Source organism: Phoxinus phoxinus (genome assembly GCF_949152265.1).
Source record: "Phoxinus phoxinus genome assembly, chromosome: 4".
Lineage (NCBI taxonomy): Eukaryota > Metazoa > Chordata > Actinopteri > Cypriniformes > Leuciscidae > Phoxinus > Phoxinus phoxinus.
In genome coordinates, this window is record NC_136879.1 from 17329063 (window position 1) to 17352545 (window position 23483).

The 23483-nt window shown below is 40.9% G+C and overlaps 1 protein-coding gene across 3 annotated transcripts in view; it reads right to left on the reverse strand.

Annotated features, from left to right (window-relative positions):
• Positions 1-23483, reverse strand: part of fndc3a (fibronectin type III domain containing 3A) — a 94914-nt gene that overhangs the window by 13318 nt on the left and 58113 nt on the right. For all 3 annotated transcript variants that reach the window (XM_079610926.1, XM_079610925.1, XM_079610927.1), the window contains 17 exons: positions 23305-23363; positions 14561-14730; positions 14291-14350; positions 12977-13115; positions 12825-12878; positions 12085-12209; positions 11661-11835; positions 10594-10680; positions 8474-8612; positions 7755-7823; positions 7541-7659; positions 5560-5665; positions 4504-4679; positions 4257-4370; positions 3306-3455; positions 2251-2609; positions 898-1110 (listed from right to left, as the gene is read on the reverse strand). In XM_079610926.1, coding sequence (XP_079467052.1) covers positions 898-1110; positions 2251-2609; positions 3306-3455; positions 4257-4370; positions 4504-4679; positions 5560-5665; positions 7541-7659; positions 7755-7823; positions 8474-8612; positions 10594-10680; positions 11661-11835; positions 12085-12209; positions 12825-12878; positions 12977-13115; positions 14291-14350; positions 14561-14730; positions 23305-23363 — 2314 coding nt within the window. The remainder of the gene's footprint in view (positions 1-897; positions 1111-2250; positions 2610-3305; positions 3456-4256; positions 4371-4503; positions 4680-5559; positions 5666-7540; positions 7660-7754; positions 7824-8473; positions 8613-10593; positions 10681-11660; positions 11836-12084; positions 12210-12824; positions 12879-12976; positions 13116-14290; positions 14351-14560; positions 14731-23304; positions 23364-23483) is intronic.

Sequence of the window (23483 nt, forward strand, 5' to 3'; positions counted from 1 at the left end):
TTCTTGAGTTACAGGCATGCAAACTTGGGGCAAAAAAACACAAGAAGTGCTTTTTGCCATTTTGAACCGTCACAGTTGGCATATAATGCAACAAAGATTGAGTAAGTCAACAGATTTAACTAATAGACCAAACAATCTCTGTGTAAAAATGAAACAAAGATGCTGCCATCTTTCTAAAGTCATTTTACACCCCTCTAATTTGACTCCAAATCTCAAGTGAAAATTGTAATTTTGACTCCCCTCTACAAAATAGTAGATTACTCAGTAATTATACATCTGTGACTTTCATCACTATTTATTAAGTTAATGCGGGCATTCTTTTTTTGCTCATTGCACCCTCTTGTGGCCTTAGGTGACGAGCCAAAAACTGAAATTATGCCTTTTAAATTTGAATATGAATCATATTAAAGTATAACATTTTAGTTTTTCAGCCATTTTGACCGCCCTAATCCGTTTCTTTGGTAAATAAAGTTGTGATAAGACTGCCTTCGATTTTTCAGCACCCACATATCCAGAAAATGTACTCGTGAAGAATTTACTTCCAAAGTAAATTCTAAATTGTCCACAAAATTATTTAAAATTGACAAATTCCAAAGCATCAAGATCCCCCAAAAAAGATACAAAATAAGTCATCAATTTATCTATACGTGGAAGAAAAGGGTCACTATTAAATACATAATGCTCAAAAAAACAAAAAGACACAAATAAGTTTATGTCACATAATTTGTGGCAAAAATCACTCCCATTGCGACACGCTAACTTGGGGATAAAAAAAAAGAAGCCTTGAAATTCTGAAGGCGGACTGACATCTCCTCAACCCCAATCTTACGGACTCCTAACTATGGTAATGTATAACTGGATGGTTTTAACAAAGGCGCAAACAATGTAGCAACTTGCCTCCCATTTCTATCCTCCATTTGGAGATGGTACTGTAGGGAATCGGTGGGTTGGGCCTTGGCCGGGCCGTCGCCCCACTTGAGCCTGAGGGTCTGGTGGCTGGAGGCGGTGCACTCCAGGCGGGGAGGCAGGGGTGGCAGTGGCTTGGTCTTCAGTTTAAAGGTGTGACTAAAGGGTCCTGCACCCAGACTGTTCAGAGCCTGGATCCTTATCCTTCAAACACACAAACACAAAAGATTCATTCAGTCACCGCCGGGCTTATTATAGCTTGGAATAATTCAGATTTATTTATGTTTTTGAAAGAGGATATGCCCACCGAGGCCGCATTTGATCAAAAACACAGCAAACAGCAATAATGTGAAATATTATTACAATTTAAAATGTATTTTCAGCATCATTACTCCAGTCTTCAGTGTCACATGATCCTTCAGAAACCATTCTGATTTGGTGCTCAAGAAACATTTGTTTATTATCATCAATGTGGAAGAGATTTTGCTACTCAATATTTGTGTAAAAACCATGATACATTAATTGACGAATAGTAAGTTCAAAACTTTAAAAAGTTCAATCTTTCTTTATAAAAGACATTTATTTAATTCAATTTAATGATTTATTTTAAAAGAGAAAACTTTTGAGCATTATAAATGACTTTGTCACTTTTGACCAATTTAATGCATTCTTGGAGAATAAATATATTAAGTTGTACCCCAAACTTTTGAATGTATAGTATATGTCGATTTTCACAAAAAGCACAGCGCAATTCAACAATAATAATAATCAGAAATGTTTCTTGAGCAGCAAATCATCATATTATACTGATTTCTGAAGGATCATGTGACACTGAAGACTGGAGTAATGATGCTGAAAATACAGCTTTGCCATCACAGGAATAAATTACATTTAAAATTAGAGCTGTTAGTTTAACACGTTTATTTGATGTGATTAATTATGAAAAAAAAATACATGTTAAACTTAAAATGATTAACGCTTTTATTGCGCCCAGACCGGTACGTCATCTTACATGGCATGCAGTTTAGTTACGTAAATGATGTAGAACCCACTAAAATTCAAGATATGAGTCTTAAAAAAAATTCTCTCTTATATTTGTATCCTATGACAGTTTACCAATATCACACGAGCAAGAGTGCTGTTTTTTTTTTTTACCAAAAGTCATTTTATTATTTTATATATATATATATAAAAATAAAAACATATATATTTGTATATATTAGGGGGTGGGCGATATGACCAAAATCTTAAATCACAACATGAGTAATTAATTTAACAATAACAATATCAAGATCGTTCATACTTGCACAAACAGACTACACTGTGCCACAGATTTCGGTGTACCTGTAGGTGGTGTCGGGCTGCAGATTCTGGATGATGTATTTGGTTACGGGCCCTGTGAGGATGGGCTGCTTCTCTCCCAGGTCGATCAGGTAAGACGTGACCTCTGACCCGTGATCACACGGCGCCTCCCAGCGCAGCCCGAGGCATGTGGACGGAGAGTAGAGGAGAGGAGCGGCCTCTTCGTCGTCCTCTTCCTCCTCTTCATCCTCCTCCTCCTCGTCCCTCTCCGCCGTCCTGCACTCCACTCTCATCTCGGACTCGCGGAGAGCGTGGACGCTGCCGACCGTCGCTGGCACGGAGCAGGGCGTCTGGCAGAGCACAGCGTCGCTGAAGAGCCCCACGCCGGCTGCGTTCACCGCCTGAGGCACAAATCACAGTCAGGGACTGGAGAACATCAAATAAACCTTTCGTCTTTAACCGTCAGTGAACGCACAGACACAGCAAAAGTGTTAGAAAACTGAAGAAGCAAATTCAAGAAAACAAAATAAAAAGCAAAACAAAAAGCAAATACAAAAACTAAATAATAGGCATCAATCACACTTAGTGAGTGACTAGAGTTTGAACAGGCCTGACAAGAACATCAAATTCATTATTAAATTATTCATTATTAAAACACACAATTTCAAACTCAGTTCCTAAGACTGGATTAGAAATGTATCGCTCTTGTGAATCTGAAGTAACAGTCAGGGATTGAGCATGTTTTTTTATATAAAATTACAAACTGCACCAAGGAACACAATTTCAGCCAACAATTAGTCGACAACAGCCCTCGATACAGTAATAAACCGCTATTTTTTAAAGCCCACAGAAAATAAATTATATATTTGTCTGTGTCAACCACTGGGTGGCGCTGACAATATAAAGTTGGCACTTGCCCAGTCATCTAATGTTTATGAATCATCAAGCTGATTGTTTTGCACTTACAGGAAGTAAAAGCATAATCAGCCACCGGCGTGCTATTTCCTGGTTTGTTACGTCATATCTTGCCATCAACGGCTCGAACACTTGAACACACTACTCTGGCAGAAATGAGCATGATCGCGACGGCTTCTCACCTGGACTCTGCAGAAGTAGTTGGTGGCAGGCAGCAGCCCCCTCATCTCATGGGACAGCGCAGCACCGGTGTAGCACAGCTGCATAGTGCCCTCCGCCGCCCCCCACTCCAGGCGATACTCGGAGACCGCCGCTCCGTTACAGGCCGGGGCCTGCGGGGGGCACACACGCGTGAGAAAACAGACACCACACAAAAAAGCAATAAATAAAACAGGACAAAAAAAAAAAAAGCACTACAAAACTACTTGAGGGGGGAAAAATTATTTTCATCTATGATATTTTATTTAAATAAAATATCATAGATGAAAATAACTATTCCCCCCTCATTTAAATGAAAGCTCATAGCCAAAAACAAACTGAAAAATATTTAAAAAAACATATATTGCAGAAAGAAAATATGCTACCAATTAAATTAAACACTCAAATCACTCGATTTAAATTCTGATGTAGTCGTGTTATTTTAATATCATTAAGTTTTTATTAATATTTTAAATAAGATTTTATTTTTATCAAATTTTGTATTAATTTTAATTATTCTGTTTAATTTATTATTATTTTTTTTAATGGTTTTAATCATTTTGTTACATGTTTTTGATTTTCTTTGTTATTTTTTAAAAATATGTCTATATAGTTTTAGTTTTTGTTCATTTAGTTTTAATTATATAAGTACTTCAACTTAAACTAAATGACAATTGAGAAATGTTGATTTGGCAACTAGCTGAAATCAAATAAGTTTAAGTTTCAAAGTGTATAAAAAATTAAATAAATAATAATAATATTATACATACTGGTATATATTTTTAAAATGTATTATTATTATTATTATTTATACACTTTGAAACTTAAACTTATTTGATTTCAGCTAGTTGCCAAATCAACATTTCTCAATTGTCATTTAGTTTAAGAAAGAAAAAAAAAGAAAAAAATGTACAAAAATCATGGGATATTCTCACCTCCCAGCTGACCACAGCACACGTGGGTGATTTACAGGTGACATGAGGGGCCCGGCACGTCTCAGGGGCCCCCGGACCCGTCGTGACCTCAGAGCGCTCCGAGAAAGGGCCGTACTGTAAAACACAAGTCAAAACATGAAACAACTTGCTAGCTGACGTAAAACTATATGTGGCGCATTTTATGAAAAGAACAGAATATTAGCAAATACGAAACAAAGTCTGTGCCATTCGTGAGGCTTGCGCTCACCCCAGCCTTGTTGGCAGCTCTGATCCGGAAAACGTAGGTCCTGCCGGGCAGCAAACTGCCCACTGTGCAGTCCAGTTCACAGCCCTGGTACACTTCTCTGCTCTCCTCCACCTGCGGAGCGAACATTTCCACGCTGTACGAAGACACTGCACTTCCTCCATCCACCAGAGGGGGCGCTAACAGATGCAACGAGAGACAGCGGTCAATGCATCACTCATTGTCTCTCTCAAACACACACCCCGTATTCAGCAAGGACACATTAAATCCATCAGAAGTGACAGAGACTTACATTTTTACAAGAATCACATCATAGGAATAGATTGCATTTAAAATCATTTAAATTTCAGATCATTACTAAGTTTTTTTTTTAATGGACGCTTGTTTCTGCCACCACATAAACATTAAAAAAGGTAATTTCAACTTGTCTCATAAATAACTCAGATTTTTTTCCCCCTCACAATTGCGAGTTTATATCCTGCAATTCTGAAAAATTCGGTGCGATTTTCCCGTGGCGTCTGTCGTTGCTATGCAACCATGCTCTCCACAACGACAAAGAAGTTTTAGTAGCTTTTGCAAAATTCTGAAAAGTTTTTTTTTTCATCTCCCTGGAAGAAACAAAGCATCGCTTCTATTATGAGCACGAACTTGAGCGCGCGAAAGACGCGATATGTGAACGGCCTCTTGGCGAGCTACCTCCAGTCAGGCCGCGAGACACTGTTAGCTCGCCAGTAGGCTACGACTCTTTTCTGCTACTTTGTAATAACTTTCTGCGTCCAGCGTTTCTGGAAATTAACGCGGGTAAAAACCTTTTTTAGACCTGGACGAAAATCTGGCCGTTTTTAAGACATTTTAAGGCCTTAAATTTAAAGTTCCGAATTTTAGACTTTTTAAGACCCCGCGGGAACAATGTAATGACCTCCATTTAAAAGTAACTTTCCCCAACACTTGTAGTGTAGGAAATACACCACTCAAGCCCCCTCCCCCCCAATCAGCCTCAAATACATACATAATTGTTCATACGCAATTAATAAGCGCACACACAAAGGCCAAGCTTACCCCAGCGTATCTGCACCTCTCTGGCTTTGGGCTTGCCCACGACCCGGGGCGGCTGACACGGGCCAGGAGGAACGGGGGGCGTTTGGACCTGCAAGGCCTCCGTCAACTGAAAACAACAAGCGTGAGAAATCAGAAAGACCGGAGAATCTTGATCCACTTTAATGGTGTTCCCCCTCCTGGATGAGAAGAGTGTGTGTGTGTGTGTGTGGGCACCGGCTGAAACACAGACAGCAGATCACAGCCATGTGAGCATCCTCTCACACTCACATGCGAAACCCAGACGCTGCCAACGTGAGTCATGGCTGTGTGCATGCAGATCTGCAAACCGCCATCACAGCTGCGGTCAGAAGAACTCTGTGTGATGAACCGGCGCTCTTCTGTGTCTGTAGTCTGTACGTGTGTTTAGGGTTTGCAGTGATATGAACACCTTCAGTGTGTGTTTAGTGCATATGGACTACGTACATGTGTCTATGAACAACATCAACACGACATCCAGCGCTCAACTTGTCAGCATGTATGTTTTGTGTGTGTTTTCAGTAAAAAGTTGTGAGACAGGGTGACGGTTCAACAGAGATGGACGGTGTTTACACCATGTGTGTGTGCTACAATTTGAAGTGTGTGCATTTACAACTCATTAAATATTGGTTATAAAATGAGCCTCGACAAGACAGAGTTGGACATTTTTGTTACAAAATAATTTGTGACAATGTGAATAATGACTTGAGACGGTTAACATTGTTAGTTCGAACACATCCCGAAACATGAATTCTTAATGCGTGGTTATTTGGCTACGATCGAGACTACTTCAAATATTAAAAGCATGTATTTTTTTGTTAAACAACTGTACTTGCAGATTAAATAATATTAATAAAATAAAGGCCTCAAAAACTATTTAGAGTATTTGTCTTCTTAACACACTTAAGTCAACTTTGAAAAAGTGCACTCTGTACTGAAGTTTCCCTTTAAATAATTCTGTTTTAATATCTATATTTTGTAGGCAAGATTCACAATTAACATTCTTCATATTAAGGATATTACAACCAATTTTAAAAGCAAATGATGCTTTGATAAATGACAAATAATTATCCATGGTATCTATAGTTTTAATATGCCATCTTTAAATGAAAAACGGTTCAAAATCTCTCATTCATTAACAGTAAAGCAATTTACAAAATAAAGTGACAAAAAATAAAATTGTCATGCTTTAAAGAATTACACTTATTTTGATGTGATGACAGCACATGTAAAGCACTCGATTATAATTTTAACTGTAGTGTTATTTGATATTACATTGAAAGTTATGTACTAAACTGCAACGTCAATACAAACGTGTAACTAAAAATATATTTTAATACATGGCATACGAGTTTGAATAAAACAATGACATTCAAGTATATTTTAGTTTCCCATAAATGCAGCACACATTGTGCAATACACTTCAACCATGTCAAATACAATAGAATTATGAAATTACATTTATAAAGATACTTAAATCTTATCAGATAGTTGCATTTAATATACATTTTAATATATTAATACATCCACAATACGTGCTTTATTAAAATTATACTAAAGAAAACACAAGGGACTCACAGACATGAAGACACCCCACAATAAAAGTTTGTGTTTACATAATGTGTGTATAATTATTTTGCATATATAAATACACGTATATATTTGAGATATACAACACATTTATATCAAATATATACATGCGTGTGTGTATTTATATATACAAAATAATTAAACACAGTACACATATAATATAAACACAAACTTTTATTTTGGAAGCGATTAATCGTTGCCCAGCCCGATAACATTGCTAGCACTGTAAAGCTCAGTGTTAGAGAGGTGGGACGTTCTCATTCTAGAGAGCGTTTCATTGGCCAATATTTTGTATGGGCGATGAGTCATCACTATTTAAAACGAAGGTTTACCACGGCACTTGAGGACTGAGGAAGGCATGGTTTGTGTGACATACCGGGCTCTCGCCTCCCACACTGATGCAGTGGACTCTAGCCTGGTATGAACATCCTGGGCTCAGACCGTCACAGACACACTCCACGGCCGAACCGCTGTACACCTGATTCCAAGAAGACCCTGAAAACACACACACACACACACACACACACACACACAATGAAATAACCGTAATAATGCCAGGAAGCGCACCAAAAAACCTCAGTGTAACGTACCACATAAGCCTTCAGACAGCTCCACCACGTACTTCGTCACGTCTGCGCCGCCACTGTCTTTGGGAGGCTCTGAGGGGGAACCATAAAAAAGTCCCTTTAAGACAGGTCATTTCACTCGGCGGCCATCTTTGAAACGCCTCTCGGGCATGCAAGTGCAGCTCTCATCTCTCAAAGGGAAACATCACATTCTCCAAAACTGTTCGCCAAGCTTACGCTTCAATTTTAATATTTGAAATCACCAATGAAATCTGACAACAGCGGTCTTGAATCATGACAGAAAACGTAATTTTTCAGGCTGGATCAAGCTCATGCGCAGTGGACGCGCATCTGACTGTTTCTATGGGAACCGGAGCTTCTAACTGCAGCTGCAGTGATGCGATGGCTTTACCAATCAGCGATTGGCTATTATTTAGAAGGCGGGATTTATTCCGCCATTTTGAGAGTTGCACTTTTCAACCATTCAAAACAATACGAGTGACGCGTCTTGTTAATCTATAGTCTTTGGCATTAGCAACCTCAGCTACTTCTTGCTACTGAGGTAAATTTTGCGTTTTAATTTCATAATTTTTTTAGTCACCTAGCATGAAAATTTAGCCTAGCCTAGCATGATTCACTCGTATTGTAGAGGGTTCTATGAGGACTAAATTAAAGATGATATTTAGATTTTTTTTTTTTCATCAAGGATCAATGTATGTGTGATCGTAACATGCTGAACTGACCCCAGGTCAGGCGGAAACTGGTCGGGTGAGGTTTGCCCTTCACAGTGAGTCTGCAGGGGCAGCTCGGCCTATCAGGGGCCGTGGTGAACTCGGACACAGCGCTGGGGTTACTCTTCCCTTCCGCGTTATAGGCCACAACCTGCAGTGATGGAAAAGAAACAGGAAAAATTAGGCAGTGTGTGTGTGTGTTGGTTCATTAATGATTCAAAACGTCACAATGCACAATAATCTGAATGGTCCTAAAATAGGCTTCATTATGACTCACACAAACACTGCAGAGGAAATGCAAATCTCCAGGGCCTTTTAAAAGTCTCTTTCCGAGTGAGATAAATTCAGCGGCGAATACACAGTTTCCCCCCCTGACAAAAGTGCCGGATGAGGAAGCGTTTGGCGGTCGGGAAATAAGCGGCGGTGTTGTGATGTCATCGGTCACAGTAATTGTCAGTAATTGTGGATGTGAGCTCTCGGCAGGTAATCAGCTCCTCTCATCAGGACACACGCTGCCGCTCGGAGCGCATTAATACACTTTTGTTTTTGGAAACGAGATTATGATCGGCGCATCCCTAACGACGCCAGAGAAGAGTGACCGATCGCATCAGCGCAGCAGCTGCCTCATCTCACGACCGCTGGCGAATCACAGATCACGAGAGAAAACAACAACACACTAACTCATGATGGAATGAACAAAAGAAAAACAACAGCAAGATTAAAGGAAGAAAGAGAACTAGAAAAAAGAAAATATGAAATTAGAGATAGAGCAAGCGAGACAACAAAGAATGAAAGAAAACACTTAATGAACAAATGAATAAAAAAGCTAATAAAAAAGAACTAGAAAAGACTGAAAGAGGAAGAAAATAAATGAAAGACGGCAAGGAAAGAATGAAGGACAAAGACTGTACAAATAAAAGAAAAAACAAAAAGAGAGGTTTCTGACGGTGTGTGTTAGTGTGTGTTCCTCACCCTGAAGCGTGTGTGTGTTCCTCACCCTGAAGCGTGTGTGTGTTCCTCACCCTGAAGCGGTACGTGGTGCTCCTGTGGAGGTTTCTGACGGTGTGTGTGTGTGTGTGTGTTCCTCACCCTGAAGCGTGTGTGTGTTCCTCACCCTGAAGCGTGTGTGTGTTCCTCACCCTGAAGCGGTACGTGGTGCTCCTGTGGAGGTTTCTGACGGTGTGTGTGTGTGTGTGTGTTCCTCACCCTGAAGCGTGTGTGTGTTCCTCACCCTGAAGCGTGTGTGTGTGTTCCTGTGGTGGTTTCTGACGGTGTGTGTTAGTGTGTGTTCCTCACCCTGAAGCGGTACGTGGTGCTCCTGTGGAGGTTTCTGACGGTGTGTGTGTGTGTGTGTTCCTCACCCTGAAGCGTGTGTGTGTTCCTCACCCTGAAGCGGTACGTGGTGCTCCTGTGGAGGTTTCTGACGGTGTGTGTGTGTGTGTGTTCCTCACCCTGAAGCGGTACGTGGTGCTCCTGTGGAGGTTTCTGACGGTGTGTGTGTGTGTGTGTTCCTCACCCTGAAGCGGTACGTGGTGCTCCTGTGGAGGTTTCTGACGGTGTGTGTGTTCCTCACCCTGAAGCGTGTGTGTGTTCCTCACCCTGAAGCGGTACGTGGTGCTCCTGTGGAGGTTTCTGACGGTGTGTGTGTGTGTGTGTTCCTCACCCTGAAGCGGTACGTGGTGCTCCTGTGGAGGTTTCTGACGGTGTGTGTGTGTGTGTGTTCCTCACCCTGAAGCGGTACGTAGTGCTCCTGTGGAGGTTTCTGACGGTGTGTGTGTGTGTGTGTGGTCCTCACCCTGAAGCGGTACGTAGTGCTCCTGTGGAGGTTTCTGACGGGGTGTGTGTGTGTGTGTTCCTCACCCTGAAGCGGTACGTAGTGCTCCTGTGGAGGTTTCTGACGGTGTGTGTGTGTGTGTGTGGTCCTCACCCTGAAGCGGTACGTAGTGCTCCTGTGGAGGTTTCTGACGGGGTGTGGGTGTGTGTGTTCCTCACCCTGAAGCGGTACGTAGTGCTCCTGTGGAGGTTTCTGACGGGGTGTGTGTGTGTGTGTGTGTTCCTCACCCTGAAGCGGTACGTGGTGCTCCTGTGGAGGTTTCTGACGGGGTGTGTGTGTGTGTGTGTGTGTTCCTCACCCTGAAGCGGTACGTGGTGCTCCTGTGGAGGTTTCTGACGGTGTTTGACAGCTCTTCTCCATCATAATTGGCCTGGAACCCGTAACCCTGTGCAACACATGCATGAGAACACAATCACACATGTTCTGACGCATGAAACTGACGCATGAAACAAACCTGGCTTTCTGAAACTGAACCGGAACCATTCGGGACAACCCTTAGAACCCTTTATTACACATGACATGAATATAATAATATAAAGACTTTTTTTTGTTGTTGCAAAAAAATCGAAACATTGAGAAAATCGCCTTTAAAGTTGTTCATTTATGTTCACGATTGTGCAGCATTAACTCACAAAAATAAATGTTTTATATATTTACAGTAGGAAATTTACTAAATATCTTCATGGAACATGATCTTTACTTAATATCCTAATGATTTTTGGCATAAAAGAAAAATCGACCATTTTGACCCATACAATGTATTGTTGGCTATTGCCACAAATATACCTGTGCGACTCATGACTGGTTTTGTGATCCAGGGTCACATATAGACAAAAAGGTAACACTTTACAATAAGGTTGATTAGTTAACATTAATGTATTAACTAACATGAACTAACAATGAGTAATACATTTGTTACTGTATTTATTAATCTTTGTTAACATTGGTTAATGAAAAAACAGACATTCATTGTTTGTTCATGCTAGTTCAGTGCATAAACTAATGTTAACAAGATTTTAATAATGTATTAGTAAATGTTGAAATGAACAAAGATTAATACATGCTGTATAAGTGCATCTCATTATTAGTTCATGCTAATTAATGTAGTTAATTAATGAAACTTGAAAAAAAACAACAACACATTGTCGATGTCTACTGCGTGTATGTGTTAAATTACACAACAGTACCTAGCTGGTTAAAAAAATAAAAAAGATGCATCTCTGACCACCTCTAAAATCAGAGATGGATCAGATCACGCCATCTGTTAGCAGGACTTCCTATTGCAACTTCCGTTTCATGCTGACTTGGTGTGTGTGTGTGTGTGTGTGTTTTCTGTGAAAGTGTGTGTGTGAATCTGTCACTCACTGAGCCCTCCTCTTCCATCTCCAGCACGTAGTTGATGTCGTCCTCTTTGGGCGAGCCGGCCGGCCGCTGCCAGCGCACGCAGAGCCATGTGACCCCGGGCTGAACCAACTCAGGGCTTAAGGGGGGGGCAGGAACGCTGCACGACGTCATGATGTGGACCACTTCACTGAACTCACTACCCGAAGAGGAAAACACAGGTAAACCATCGCATTGACATCGAGACAGAAATAATGCTAACACTCCTTGTTACACATGAACACATCTGCATGTACTTACTGTAGTAATAACTGTAAATTATGCATAATTACATGCAACTAACCCTCAACCAAATCCTAATCCTAGCATGGTTGATTTTGAACTTGTATCACCGCGTGACACAATGTTTAGGGTCTCTTTCTTCAGGAGCATCCCGACTGTTACACACCTGACCCCCATGTCGTTTTTGGCCGCCAGCCGAAAGGAATATCTGGAAGCGGTGGAGAGTTTGGTGAGCCTGTACTGCTTCTGAGGGCCGTAGTAGCACTGCTCAAACACAGACGTCCCTTTCCCCTGTTCACACAGCACAGGATGAGTCAACATCAATGTGCAAACATACAACAAAGATGATGATCGACATTCATATCAACCAATCAGATTTGAGGGACAAGTTTACAGTTTATGTCAAGTTTAGGTTTACAACGGGGATTATGTCCTTCTACATCAGTGTCATTCACATATCATTCCCCTCTGATTTATGGATATGGTTATGGCTACATTTTCAGACAGGAACGTTGTTCCAGGATCGACAAAATATTTTGACGCAGGAACATGTCTTACAGACCCCAGATCAGCTGAGGAACTACGTTTTGCATAAATAAGTCTATTTTTTTGGACCGTTACATTAAATAAAAGTCATAGTGACTACTTGTTTTGATAATTTAGCACATTTTCCCCTAGTTCTCAATGCCGTAAATGTGTCTATTAAAAACAGTGTTTATTTAGTACAACAAAATACTAATGTATAAATACTATTTGTTCACATTACAGTAATAAGACCTGCTTCATGTTTAATTGTCATGCAAATAAAGCAAAATAGTCTTAAAGTTCCTAAAAATGGGCTTAATCTTTAAAGAAAAAAAAGAAAAGAAGAATGAACCGGAATAGCGATAATGGAAAATAGCATACCTCGTCCCACTGGAGAATATAGTTTTGGATTTTGGAGCCATTGTCACACGGCGCCTAGGAAGAAGTATTTTTATGAATGTTACGCACTTAATGTCAGTGTTTACTATGCAGCGTGGGGATGTGGAGCTGTGAATGTGTGCATGTGTTCGCACCTTCCACTGCAGGACGAGGCTGCTCTTGGTGCCGCTGGCTTTGCGTGGAGGGCTGGGTGTGTCGGGCTCACAGCTCTGAGTGGTGAAGCTCACGGGCTCTGAAGGGACGCCTTGTAAACAGTTACACATGGCCTGGACCCTAAATACACACACAACCACGAATGTTAGTATACAGAGACGCTATAAAAATACCAATATTAAATAATTATTCTAATATTTACAAGGATCAATAAAATGTTATTTAATTACATATATATATATATATATATATATAGTATTTATAATGAATATAATTTTAAACTAGAATACCTATATTAATATTATAGAACTATATTAGTAGTAGTATTAATATTAATATAACTACATATTCATTTGAGCAAATATAACTGTATTAATAAATATTGTAATATATTATAACTAATAACTATTGTAACTATATATTATAATTATTTTAATATAACCACATTATTTAGAAAGAACATTTAATTATGAATTATTTATATAATATAGTTAATAAGTATAATATTATTAATAATAAAACTATACTAACTTTAAATGTAACCATACATTTTTGGTTTTTAGTTATATTTAACTAAATATATAAAGACAATGTTTTTATAAAGAATTTACATTCCTATAAAAACTATATTATAGCATTTTATTATTATATCATTTTTATTATAACTACCATATTAATCAACAAAAATAACTGTATAATTTAATATCTATGAAAAAATCGTATAATCGACAAATCTTATTAATAATAATATAATAATATATTTAAAAAAATATTTTAATATTTAAAAAAAATTACATTATAATGTTTTTATATTATTATAAAGAATTCGATTTTTAAAGAATTATTTATATAATATAGCAAATATAACTACACTATTATTAATAAAAAAAAACGATATATTAACTTCATAAGAAATTTTTAGCAATATTTAACTACATATATAAAGACTGTGTTATAGAGAATTTATATTCTTATAATGAACTATATTTATGAAAAAAAAATTCTGACTAACTTGTATTATTATTATTATAAATAATAATAAAATAACTATACATTATTTATAAACAGTTATGAATATAATATAGCTAATCTCCATTCGCTTTCATTGGAAATAGAATGGAGCAGTTTGAACATTAAGTAAAATATGTATGGTTGGGTCACATGGGTTTTAATGAGATTGTGAGTGAAAAACAACCACTGTCGATTTGACTGAGCATCGCTGTAAAAACAAGAATGAATAAACCAAATTCTGATGATGTGGTGTGTACATTTCAAAGTGCAAAACCGACACCGACCTGACGTGGTAGTCTGTTGCTGGTCTTAAGTCTTGTAAGGTTGCACTTAGTTCCACACCACTGACACAAGCAAGAGACAAAGAAAAGAAGACATTAGTGCTAACGCTGCAGACTGCAGTGCACATTCAAAACAACTCGCTCTCCAGGGTTGATCTAGAGCTGCAGATGTCAGGTGAACTCCTGATGACCTTTAGCAAACCACCGAAAACACCAGTTCCTCAACTGCACCCACAGCTTCTCCACATCCTGCCCAGCGTGACGCGCTCTCACCTGTGGGCGGCCTTGTACTTCCCGTCCTTGCCGTTGTACGAAACCGAGACCTCGTACGTGAGGCTGGGCTCTGCGGGGACTTCTTCTCCCTCTTTGGGCTCCTCGTCCCCTTCTGTCCGTGACGGGGCCACCCAACTCAAACTGGCCCCTCTGGCCTGGATGTCTGTCACCTGATGACGACACAAGATGACAACCGCTTTTACATGCAGAAACTGATAGCAATAAGAAAGAAAAGTTTTGAATTTAACTTCTATTAGATGTGGCACAGATCTTGAATTATCGCTTGATTAAATGTACAAAAGTAAAAATGTAATCTCAAATAATAATAACAATAATAAATTGTTGAATTCAACTACTTTCATAATTGCAATTAAGAAAAATGGTTTAATATATTTACACAAGATTGCAGATGCTAATTTTTTTTATTCATTTGTATCGAGTTCAACAACATTATTTAGATTTATTATTTGAGATTTCATTTCAATGATTCCATTTATAATGTTTTTGTCTATTTCCCCACCAGCATTTTTTTTTTTAAGTTGCCAGCCACCGCCAGCATTTATGATCCTTTTCACAAAAGTTTCATGGCACCCAGAATATTTTGTTGCATGAATATCTTAAAGGATTTCTGGTTCCCATTGACTTCCATAGTATATTTTTTTCCTACTATGGAAGTCAATGGGAACCAGAAACTGTCTGGTTACTGACATTCTTCTAAAGATCTTCCTTTGTGTTCAGCAGAGGAAAGAAATTCATACAGGTTTGATACAACTTAAGGGTGAGTATATGATGACAGAATTTTCATTTTAAAATTGAACTAATCCTTTAAAGGATTAGTTCACCTCAAAATGAAAATTTCCTGATAATGTACTCACCCCAATGCCATCCAAGATGTTCATGTCTTTCTTTCTTCAGTGGAAAAGAAATTAAGTTTTTTGAGGAAAACATTTCAGGATTTTTCTCCACACAATGGACTTCAATCGCAACCAACATGTTGAAGTCCAAATCAATGCAGTTTCAAAGGGCTTTGAAGTTCTTCTGCACGATCCCAGCTGAGGAATAGGGTCTTATCTAGCAGAACGATCGGTCATTTGAAAAAATATATACTTTTTAACCACAAATGTCCGTCTTGTGCTGGTCTTGTGCTGGTCTTGTGCGCCACACATTACGTAATCATGTTGGAAAGGTCACGGTTCACGTCACCTGTCTAAGTTATTTGTCTGACCGGTTCAAAAAGGTAGGGAAGGGCGAAAAATTCATCAAATTTTCTCCTCCAACTTCAAAATTGTATGACATCTTTGTTTTAATTTATTAATATTATTATTATTTTTTCATGACCTTTCCAATGTGATGATGTAATACGTGGCGCATCTCGGAGATGGTACAAGACGGGCATTTGTGGTTAAAAAGTATATATTTTTAGAAAATGACCGATCGTTCTGCTAGATAAGACCCTATTCCTCAGCTGGGATCGTGCAGAAGCACGTCAAAGCCCTTTTAAACTGCATTGATTTGGACTTCAACATGTTGGTTGCGATTGAAGTCCATTGTGTGGAGAAAAATCCTGAAATATTTTCCTCAAAAAACTTAATTTCTTTTCCTCTGAAGAAAGAAAGACATGAACATCTTGGATCAACACCTGAATGTGGATCAGTTTTTTTTTTTAAATGTAACATTTTGAAAAAAATGTCCGACATGACATGAAATCAGTAATGGACTGGTTATTTCCACAGCTCCACAGCTTGGACATGTCAAAGATTATGTCCGAACGGTATTCAGAACGATGATCAAAACAGATGTAGTAGATTGAGTAGATCAACATCCCCACAGTCCAATATAAATACAATATAGTAACAATAGTGCCTTTGCTAGACAAACTTCTTAGGTTTGAAATCTACTCTATGTTTGCTGTCTAAGAACATTTTGTTTGTATTGCCGCCTGTGAACTTGCATTGATTGGGTTTCTGGCCCAAGTCTCTGTAATTCTGCTAAACTAACTCGTGAAAACCTTTCAAATTGGGGTGGAGATTGGTAGGTTTAGGGATCAGGGGGTGGAGATTGGTAGGTTTAGGGATCAGGGGGTGGAGATTGGTAGGTTTAGGGATAAGGGGGTGGAGATTGGTAGGTTTAGGGGTGGGTTTAGGGATCAGGGGGTGGAGATTGGTAGGTTTAGGGGTGGGTTTAGGGATCAGGGGGTGGAGATTGGTAGGTTTAGGGGTGGGTTTAGGGATCAGGGGGTGGAGATTGGTAGGTTTAGGGGTGGGTTTAGGGATCAGGGGGTGGAGATTGGTAGGTTTAGGGGTGGGTTTAGGGATCAGGGGGTGGAGATTGGTAGGTTTAGGGGTGGGTTTAGGAATCAGGGGGTGGAGATTGGTAGGTTTAGGGGTGGGTTTAGGGATCAGGGGGTGGAGATTGGTAGGTTTAGGGGTGGGTTTAGGGATCAGGGGGTGGAGATTGGTAGGTTTAGGGGTGGGTTTAGGAATCAGGGGGTGTTGATTGGTAGGTTTGGGGTGGGTTTAGGAATCAGGGGGTGGAGATTGGTAGGTTTAGGGGTGGGTTTAGGAATCAGGGGGTGGAGATTGGTAGGTTTAGGGGTGGGTTTAGGGATCAGGGGGTGGAGATTGGCAGGTTTAGGTATATGTAAGGTGGGAGGAGTTGGATCCAGATCCAACTCCTCCCCTTGGATTTCGTGTTCTGCAGTGAGGACCATCTCACCCCAACTGCATACTTAGGCTAACTTCAGGTCACGTCCCCTAGACAGACGAAGGAAAATCTGTTTGTAAACTGAGTATATGTGATGCACGAGGACAGCCAAGGGACTGTATACGCAGATGAAAAGGAAAAAATGTAAACGAGTGAAAACTGATGAAACAAGATGCGTGATTGAAGTTGATCAAACCGACAAAGCAAACGTGTCTGATTTAGCGGAACCCATTTTGTTGTGTTCAACTGATTTCAGAGGTTAATTGTTCCCTGGGGCTAACTGACTACATATTAAACTACACACACTTATTTATGTGGGAAATACATGCGTCTGCTTGTTTCGCCTGGAAAGAGTCACTTTAGTTTATTTTAATGACATGTGGCGCTTCCCCCTCCGGAACAAAAGAGAACTCCTGTTATGCAAGAGGGAATATTTTTAGCTTTATTCCAGTTGAGAAACAAGTGTCTCCTTTAGTTATGGATGCATGACTATGTACCTTTCGGGTTTCCAGACAAGAATAGCTGAAGTTAGCGTGCTTTACTAAGCCAAAACTGACTTAAAAATAACCTATTTATCTGAGCCTCGCGGGGCACGATTCTCTCCTCTACACTTTTCGCTACACAACTTTTCTCACGGCTTGAGCTGTGGAAATAATCAGTCCATTACTGATGCAACTGATCTGCATGAAGCTAATTACAAATTAAGAAAACAGTTCTGGATGATGGCGAAGGTTTAGGACGCTGCCGCTTTAAAAACATAAATTAAGATAAACAATGAAATAAAAGCAATTTATCTTGCATGCCAATGCCAGTGTAGTTTGGGGACACACTGTACATACTGCAAAAATGAGCTTGAACAGCATGCTTAAGTGGCCTTTTTAAAAACTATTCGTAGTGCCCCATTATTTATTCATATCTCAAGGACTACAGCGATAAAAAAAAAAAAAAAACGCTGCTCAGATCATAATGTCAAAAAAAAAAAAGGTTTAAAATGTCTAATGAAAAAGGCGCGGGATCATTATTATCGTGATTATAGCAGTCTCGGCAAAACTGAACTCACTGTTTCATGAAAACACCAATAAACCAGAGCCCAGCACACCACCAGAGACAAGACAGCCATTTAGCTTCCTCGATGAATCAAATCAAATACAGCATTAATGACCCATTACGGAGAGCCATTACTGTCTTCTTGTGGGGACTGTAATCATGCATGGATGTAGAGTTTTTGAGACCGTGGAAATGACTGTCATTAAGAAATCTGTTGACGCAGCAAGCAGTCGTACAGTCCTTCAGAAGGTGGTTGCTCAGTGAGAAGAGTGTCAAATGTAGCATAAAGGCCTTTACAATTGCACACTTAGAAGAACAGTGTGCCAAATCTGTACATTTATATCAGTGATTGGCCAGACTGGCTAATTAAAGGGATAGTTCACCAAAAGAGAAAATTCTGTCATCATTACCTCACCCTCATGTCATTCCAGACCCATACGACTTTTGTTCATCTTTGAAGCAAAAATTAAGATATTTTTAATGAAACCTGAGAGATTACTGCCCCTCCGTTGAAAGTCTATTCACCCAAAACTCTTTAAAATGTTCATAAAGGGACTGTAAAATAATTTCAAATTAATTGAACAGTTTAATCCAAGTCTTGATCGTTTTATATAATGAATAGATTTAATTTAGGCTTTTATTCACATATAATCACTTGTTAGCAAACGTACTTGGAGCATTCGAAACTTGGTAAATGGAAGTTCGTTCAACCAATGAGGTTAGTTCTTGTGTTACGCAGCACGTTTGAGCCTCAGCGAGAACCAATGAGGTTCGTTCTTGTGTTACGCAGCACGTTTGAGCCTCAGCGAGAACCAATGAGGTTCGTTCTTATGTTACGCAGCACGTTTGAGCCTCAGCGAGAACCAATGAGGTTCGTTCTTGTGTTACGCAGCACGTTTGAGCTTCAGCGAGAACCAATGAGGTTCGTTCTTGTGTTACGCAGCACGTTTGAGCTTCAGCGAGAACCAATGAGGTTCGTTCTTGTGTTACGCAGCACGTTTGAGCCTCAGCGAGAACCAATGAGGTTCGTTCTTGTGTTACGCAGCACGTTTGAGCCTCAGCGAGAACCAATGAGGTTCGTTCTTGTGTTACGCAGCACGTTTGAGCTTCAGCGAGAACCAATGAGGTTCGTTCTTGTGTTACGCAGCACGTTTGAGCTTCAGCGAGAACCAATGAGGTTCGTTCGTGTTACGCAGCACGTTTGAGCCTCAGCGAGAACCAATGAGGTTCGTTCTCGTGTTACGCAGCACGTTTGAGCCTCAGCGAGAACCAATGAGGTTCGTTCTTGTGTTACGCAGCACGTTTGAGCCTCAGCGAGAACCAATGAGGTTCGTTCTTGTGTTACGCAGCACGTTTGAGCCTCAGCGAGAACCAATGAGGTTCGTTCTTATGTTACGCAGCACGTTTGAGCTTCAGTGAGAACCAATGAGGTTCGTTCTTGTGTTACGCAGCACGTTTGAGCCTCAGCGAGAACCAATGAGGTTCGTTCTTGTGTTACGCAGCACGTTTGAGCCTCAGCGAGAACCAATGAGGTTCGTTCTTGTGTTACGCAGCACGTTTGAGCTTCAGCGAGAACCAATGAGGTTCGTTCTTGTGTTACGCAGCACGTTTGAGCTTCAGCGAGAACCAATGAGGTTCGTTCTTGTGTTACGCAGCACGTTTGAGCTTCAGCGAGAACCAATGAGGTTCGTTCTTATGTTACGCAGCACGTTTGAGCCTCAGCGAGAACCAATGAGGTTCGTTCTCGTGTTACGCAGCACGTTTGAGCCTCAGCGAGAACCAATGAGGTTCGTTCTTGTGTTACGCAGCACGTTTGAGCCTCAGCGAGAACCAATGAGGTTCGTTCTTGTGTTACGCAGCACGTTTGAGCCTCAGCGAGAACCAATGAGGTTCGTTCTTATGTTACGCAGCACATTTGAGCTTCAGTGAGAACCAATGAGGTTCGTTCTTGTGTTACGCAGCACGTTTGAGCCTCAGCGAGAACCAATGAGGTTCGTTCTTGTGTTACGCAGCACGTTTGAGCCTCAGCGAGAACCAATGAGGTTCGTTCTTGTGTTACGCAGCACGTTTGAGCCTCAGCGAGAACCAATGAGGTTCGTTCTTGTGTTACGCAGCACGTTTGAGCTTCAGCGAGAACCAATGAGGTTCGTTCTTGTGTTACGCAGCACGTTTGAGCTTCAGCGAGAACCAATGAGGTTCGTTCTTGTGTTACGCAGCACGTTTGAGCTTCAGCGAGAACCAATGAGGTTCGTTCTTGTGTTACGCAGCACGTTTGAGCTTCAGCGAGAACCAATGAGGTTCGTTCTTGTGTTACGCAGCACGTTTGAGCCTCAGCGAGAACCAATGAGGTTCGTTCTTGTGTTACGCAGCACGTTTGAGCCTCAGCGAGAACCAATGAGGTTCGTTCTTATGTTACGCAGCACATTTGAGCTTCAGTGAGAACCAATGAGGTTCGTTCTTGTGTTACGCAGCACGTTTGAGCCTCAGCGAGAACCAATGAGGTTCGTTCTTATGTTACGCAGCACGTTTGAGCTTCAGTGAGAACCAATGAGGTTCGTTCTTGTGTTACGCAGCACGTTTGAGCTTCAGCGAGAACCAATGAGGTTCGTTCTTGTGTTACGCAGCACGTTTGAGCCTCAGCGAGAACCAATGAGGTTCGTTCTCGTGTTACGCAGCACGTTTGAGCCTCAGCGAGAACCAATGAGGTTCGTTCTTGTGTTACGCAGCACGTTTGAGCCTCAGCGAGAACCAATGAGGTTCGTTCTTGTGTTACGCAGCACGTTTGAGCCTCAGCGAGAACCAATGAGGTTCGTTCTTATGTTACGCAGCACATTTGAGCTTCAGTGAGAACCAATGAGGTTCGTTCTTGTGTTACGCAGCACGTTTGAGCCTCAGCGAGAACCAATGAGGTTCGTTCTTGTGTTACGCAGCACGTTTGAGCCTCAGCGAGAACCAATGAGGTTCGTTCTTGTGTTACGCAGCACGTTTGAGCCTCAGCGAGAACCAATGAGGTTCGTTCTTGTGTTACGCAGCACGTTTGAGCTTCAGCGAGAACCAATGAGGTTCGTTCTTGTGTTACGCAGCACGTTTGAGCTTCAGCGAGAACCAATGAGGTTCGTTCTTGTGTTACGCAGCACGTTTGAGCTTCAGCGAGAACCAATGAGGTTCGTTCTTGTGTTACGCAGCACGTTTGAGCTTCAGCGAGAACCAATGAGGTTCGTTCTTGTGTTACGCAGCACGTTTGAGCCTCAGCGAGAACCAATGAGGTTCGTTCTTGTGTTACGCAGCACGTTTGAGCCTCAGCGAGAACCAATGAGGTTCGTTCTTATGTTACGCAGCACATTTGAGCTTCAGTGAGAACCAATGAGGTTCGTTCTTGTGTTACGCAGCACGTTTGAGCCTCAGCGAGAACCAATGAGGTTCGTTCTTATGTTACGCAGCACGTTTGAGCTTCAGTGAGAACCAATGAGGTTCGTTCTTGTGTTACGCAGCACGTTTGAGCTTCAGCGAGAACCAATGAGGTTCGTTCTTGTGTTACGCAGCACGTTTGAGCCTCAGCAAGAACCAATGAGGTTCGTTCTCGTGTTACGCAGCACGTTTGAGCCTCAGCGAGAACCAATGAGGTTCGTTCTCGTGTTACGCAGCACGTTTGAGCCTCAGCGAGAACCAATGAGGTTCGTTCTTGTGTTACGCAGCACGTTTGAGCTTCAGCGAGAACCAATGAGGTTCGTTCTTGTGTTACGCAGCACGTTTGAGCCTCAGCGAGAACCAATGAGGTTCGTTCTTATGTTACGCAGCATGTTTGAGCTTCAGCGAGAACCAATGAGGTTCGTTCTTGTGTTACGCAGCACGTTTGAGCCTCAGCGAGAACCAATGAGGTTCGTTCTTGTGTTACGCAGCACGTTTGAGCTTCAGCGAGAACCAATGAGGTTCGTTCTTGTGTTACGCAGCACGTTTGAGCTTCAGCGAGAACCAATGAGGTTCGTTCTTATGTTACGCAGCACGTTTGAGCCTCAGCGAGAACCAATGAGGTTAGTTCTTGTGTTACGCAGCACGTTTGAGCTTCAGCGAGAACCAATGAGGTTCGTTCTTGTGTTACGCAGCACGTTTGAGCTTCAGCGAGAACCAATGAGGTTCGTTCTTATGTTACGCAGCACGTTTGAGCCTCAGCGAGAACCAATGAGGTTCGTTCTTATGTTACGCAGCACGTTTGAGCCTCAGCGAGAACCAATGAGGTTAGTTCTTGTGTTACGCAGCACGTTTGAGCCTCAGCGAGAACCAATGAGGTTCGTTCTCGTGTTACGCAGCACGTTTGAGCCTCAGCGAGAACCAATGAGGTTTGTTCTCGTGTTACGCAGCACGTTTGAGCTTCAGCGAGAACCAATGAGGTTCGTTCTTATGTTACGCAGCACGTTTGAGCTTCAGCGAGAACCAATGAGGTTCGTTCTTATGTTACGCAGCACGTTTGAGCTTCAGCGAGAACCAATGAGGTTCGTTCTTATGTTACGCAGCACGTTTGAGCCTCAGCGAGAACCAATGAGGTTCGTTCTTGTGTTACGCAGCACGTTTGAGCTTCAGCGAGAACCAATGAGGTTCGTTCTTGTGTTACGCAGCACACTTGAACCTAGAACCAAGACAAGGTTTTCTCTCACGTATCAAACACGTATGGTTGAGCTTCTGTTTAAGTTTCCTGATAATCTGTTTAATCATATAAAGCGATCGTGTCTTTTCAGAAGACTTGAATTAAACCGCTCGATTCAAATAGTTCAGTAAGAAACTATGGAAGCGCTACCAAATCAGGCACTGGCGCCACCATCTGTCGAACTTCTGCTCTATTAGTCAGCTGGAGCCATGAATTAACTCAATGCTTTCTTGCTGAATAAATGTATTCCTTAAAAAAAAATGTAGTGTGTGTGTGTGTTAGCATTAAAGAAATTAAAATACAGAAAATGCACATAAATATTTAAAAAAGAACACAAATAAAATCTCCTTACCACTGGTTTGCAGATGGAGTCTAAGCATTCCTGAAGAGCCTTTGCTTCTTCGTCCAGTTCTGCAAAATGATAATAAAAAGACAATAACTCCATTATAAACTGATTCAAAAAGAGAACAGGGCTTCACACTCCAATGGCTTTTACGTGTTAGAGAAGCTCTTATTTTCCATGAATGGATT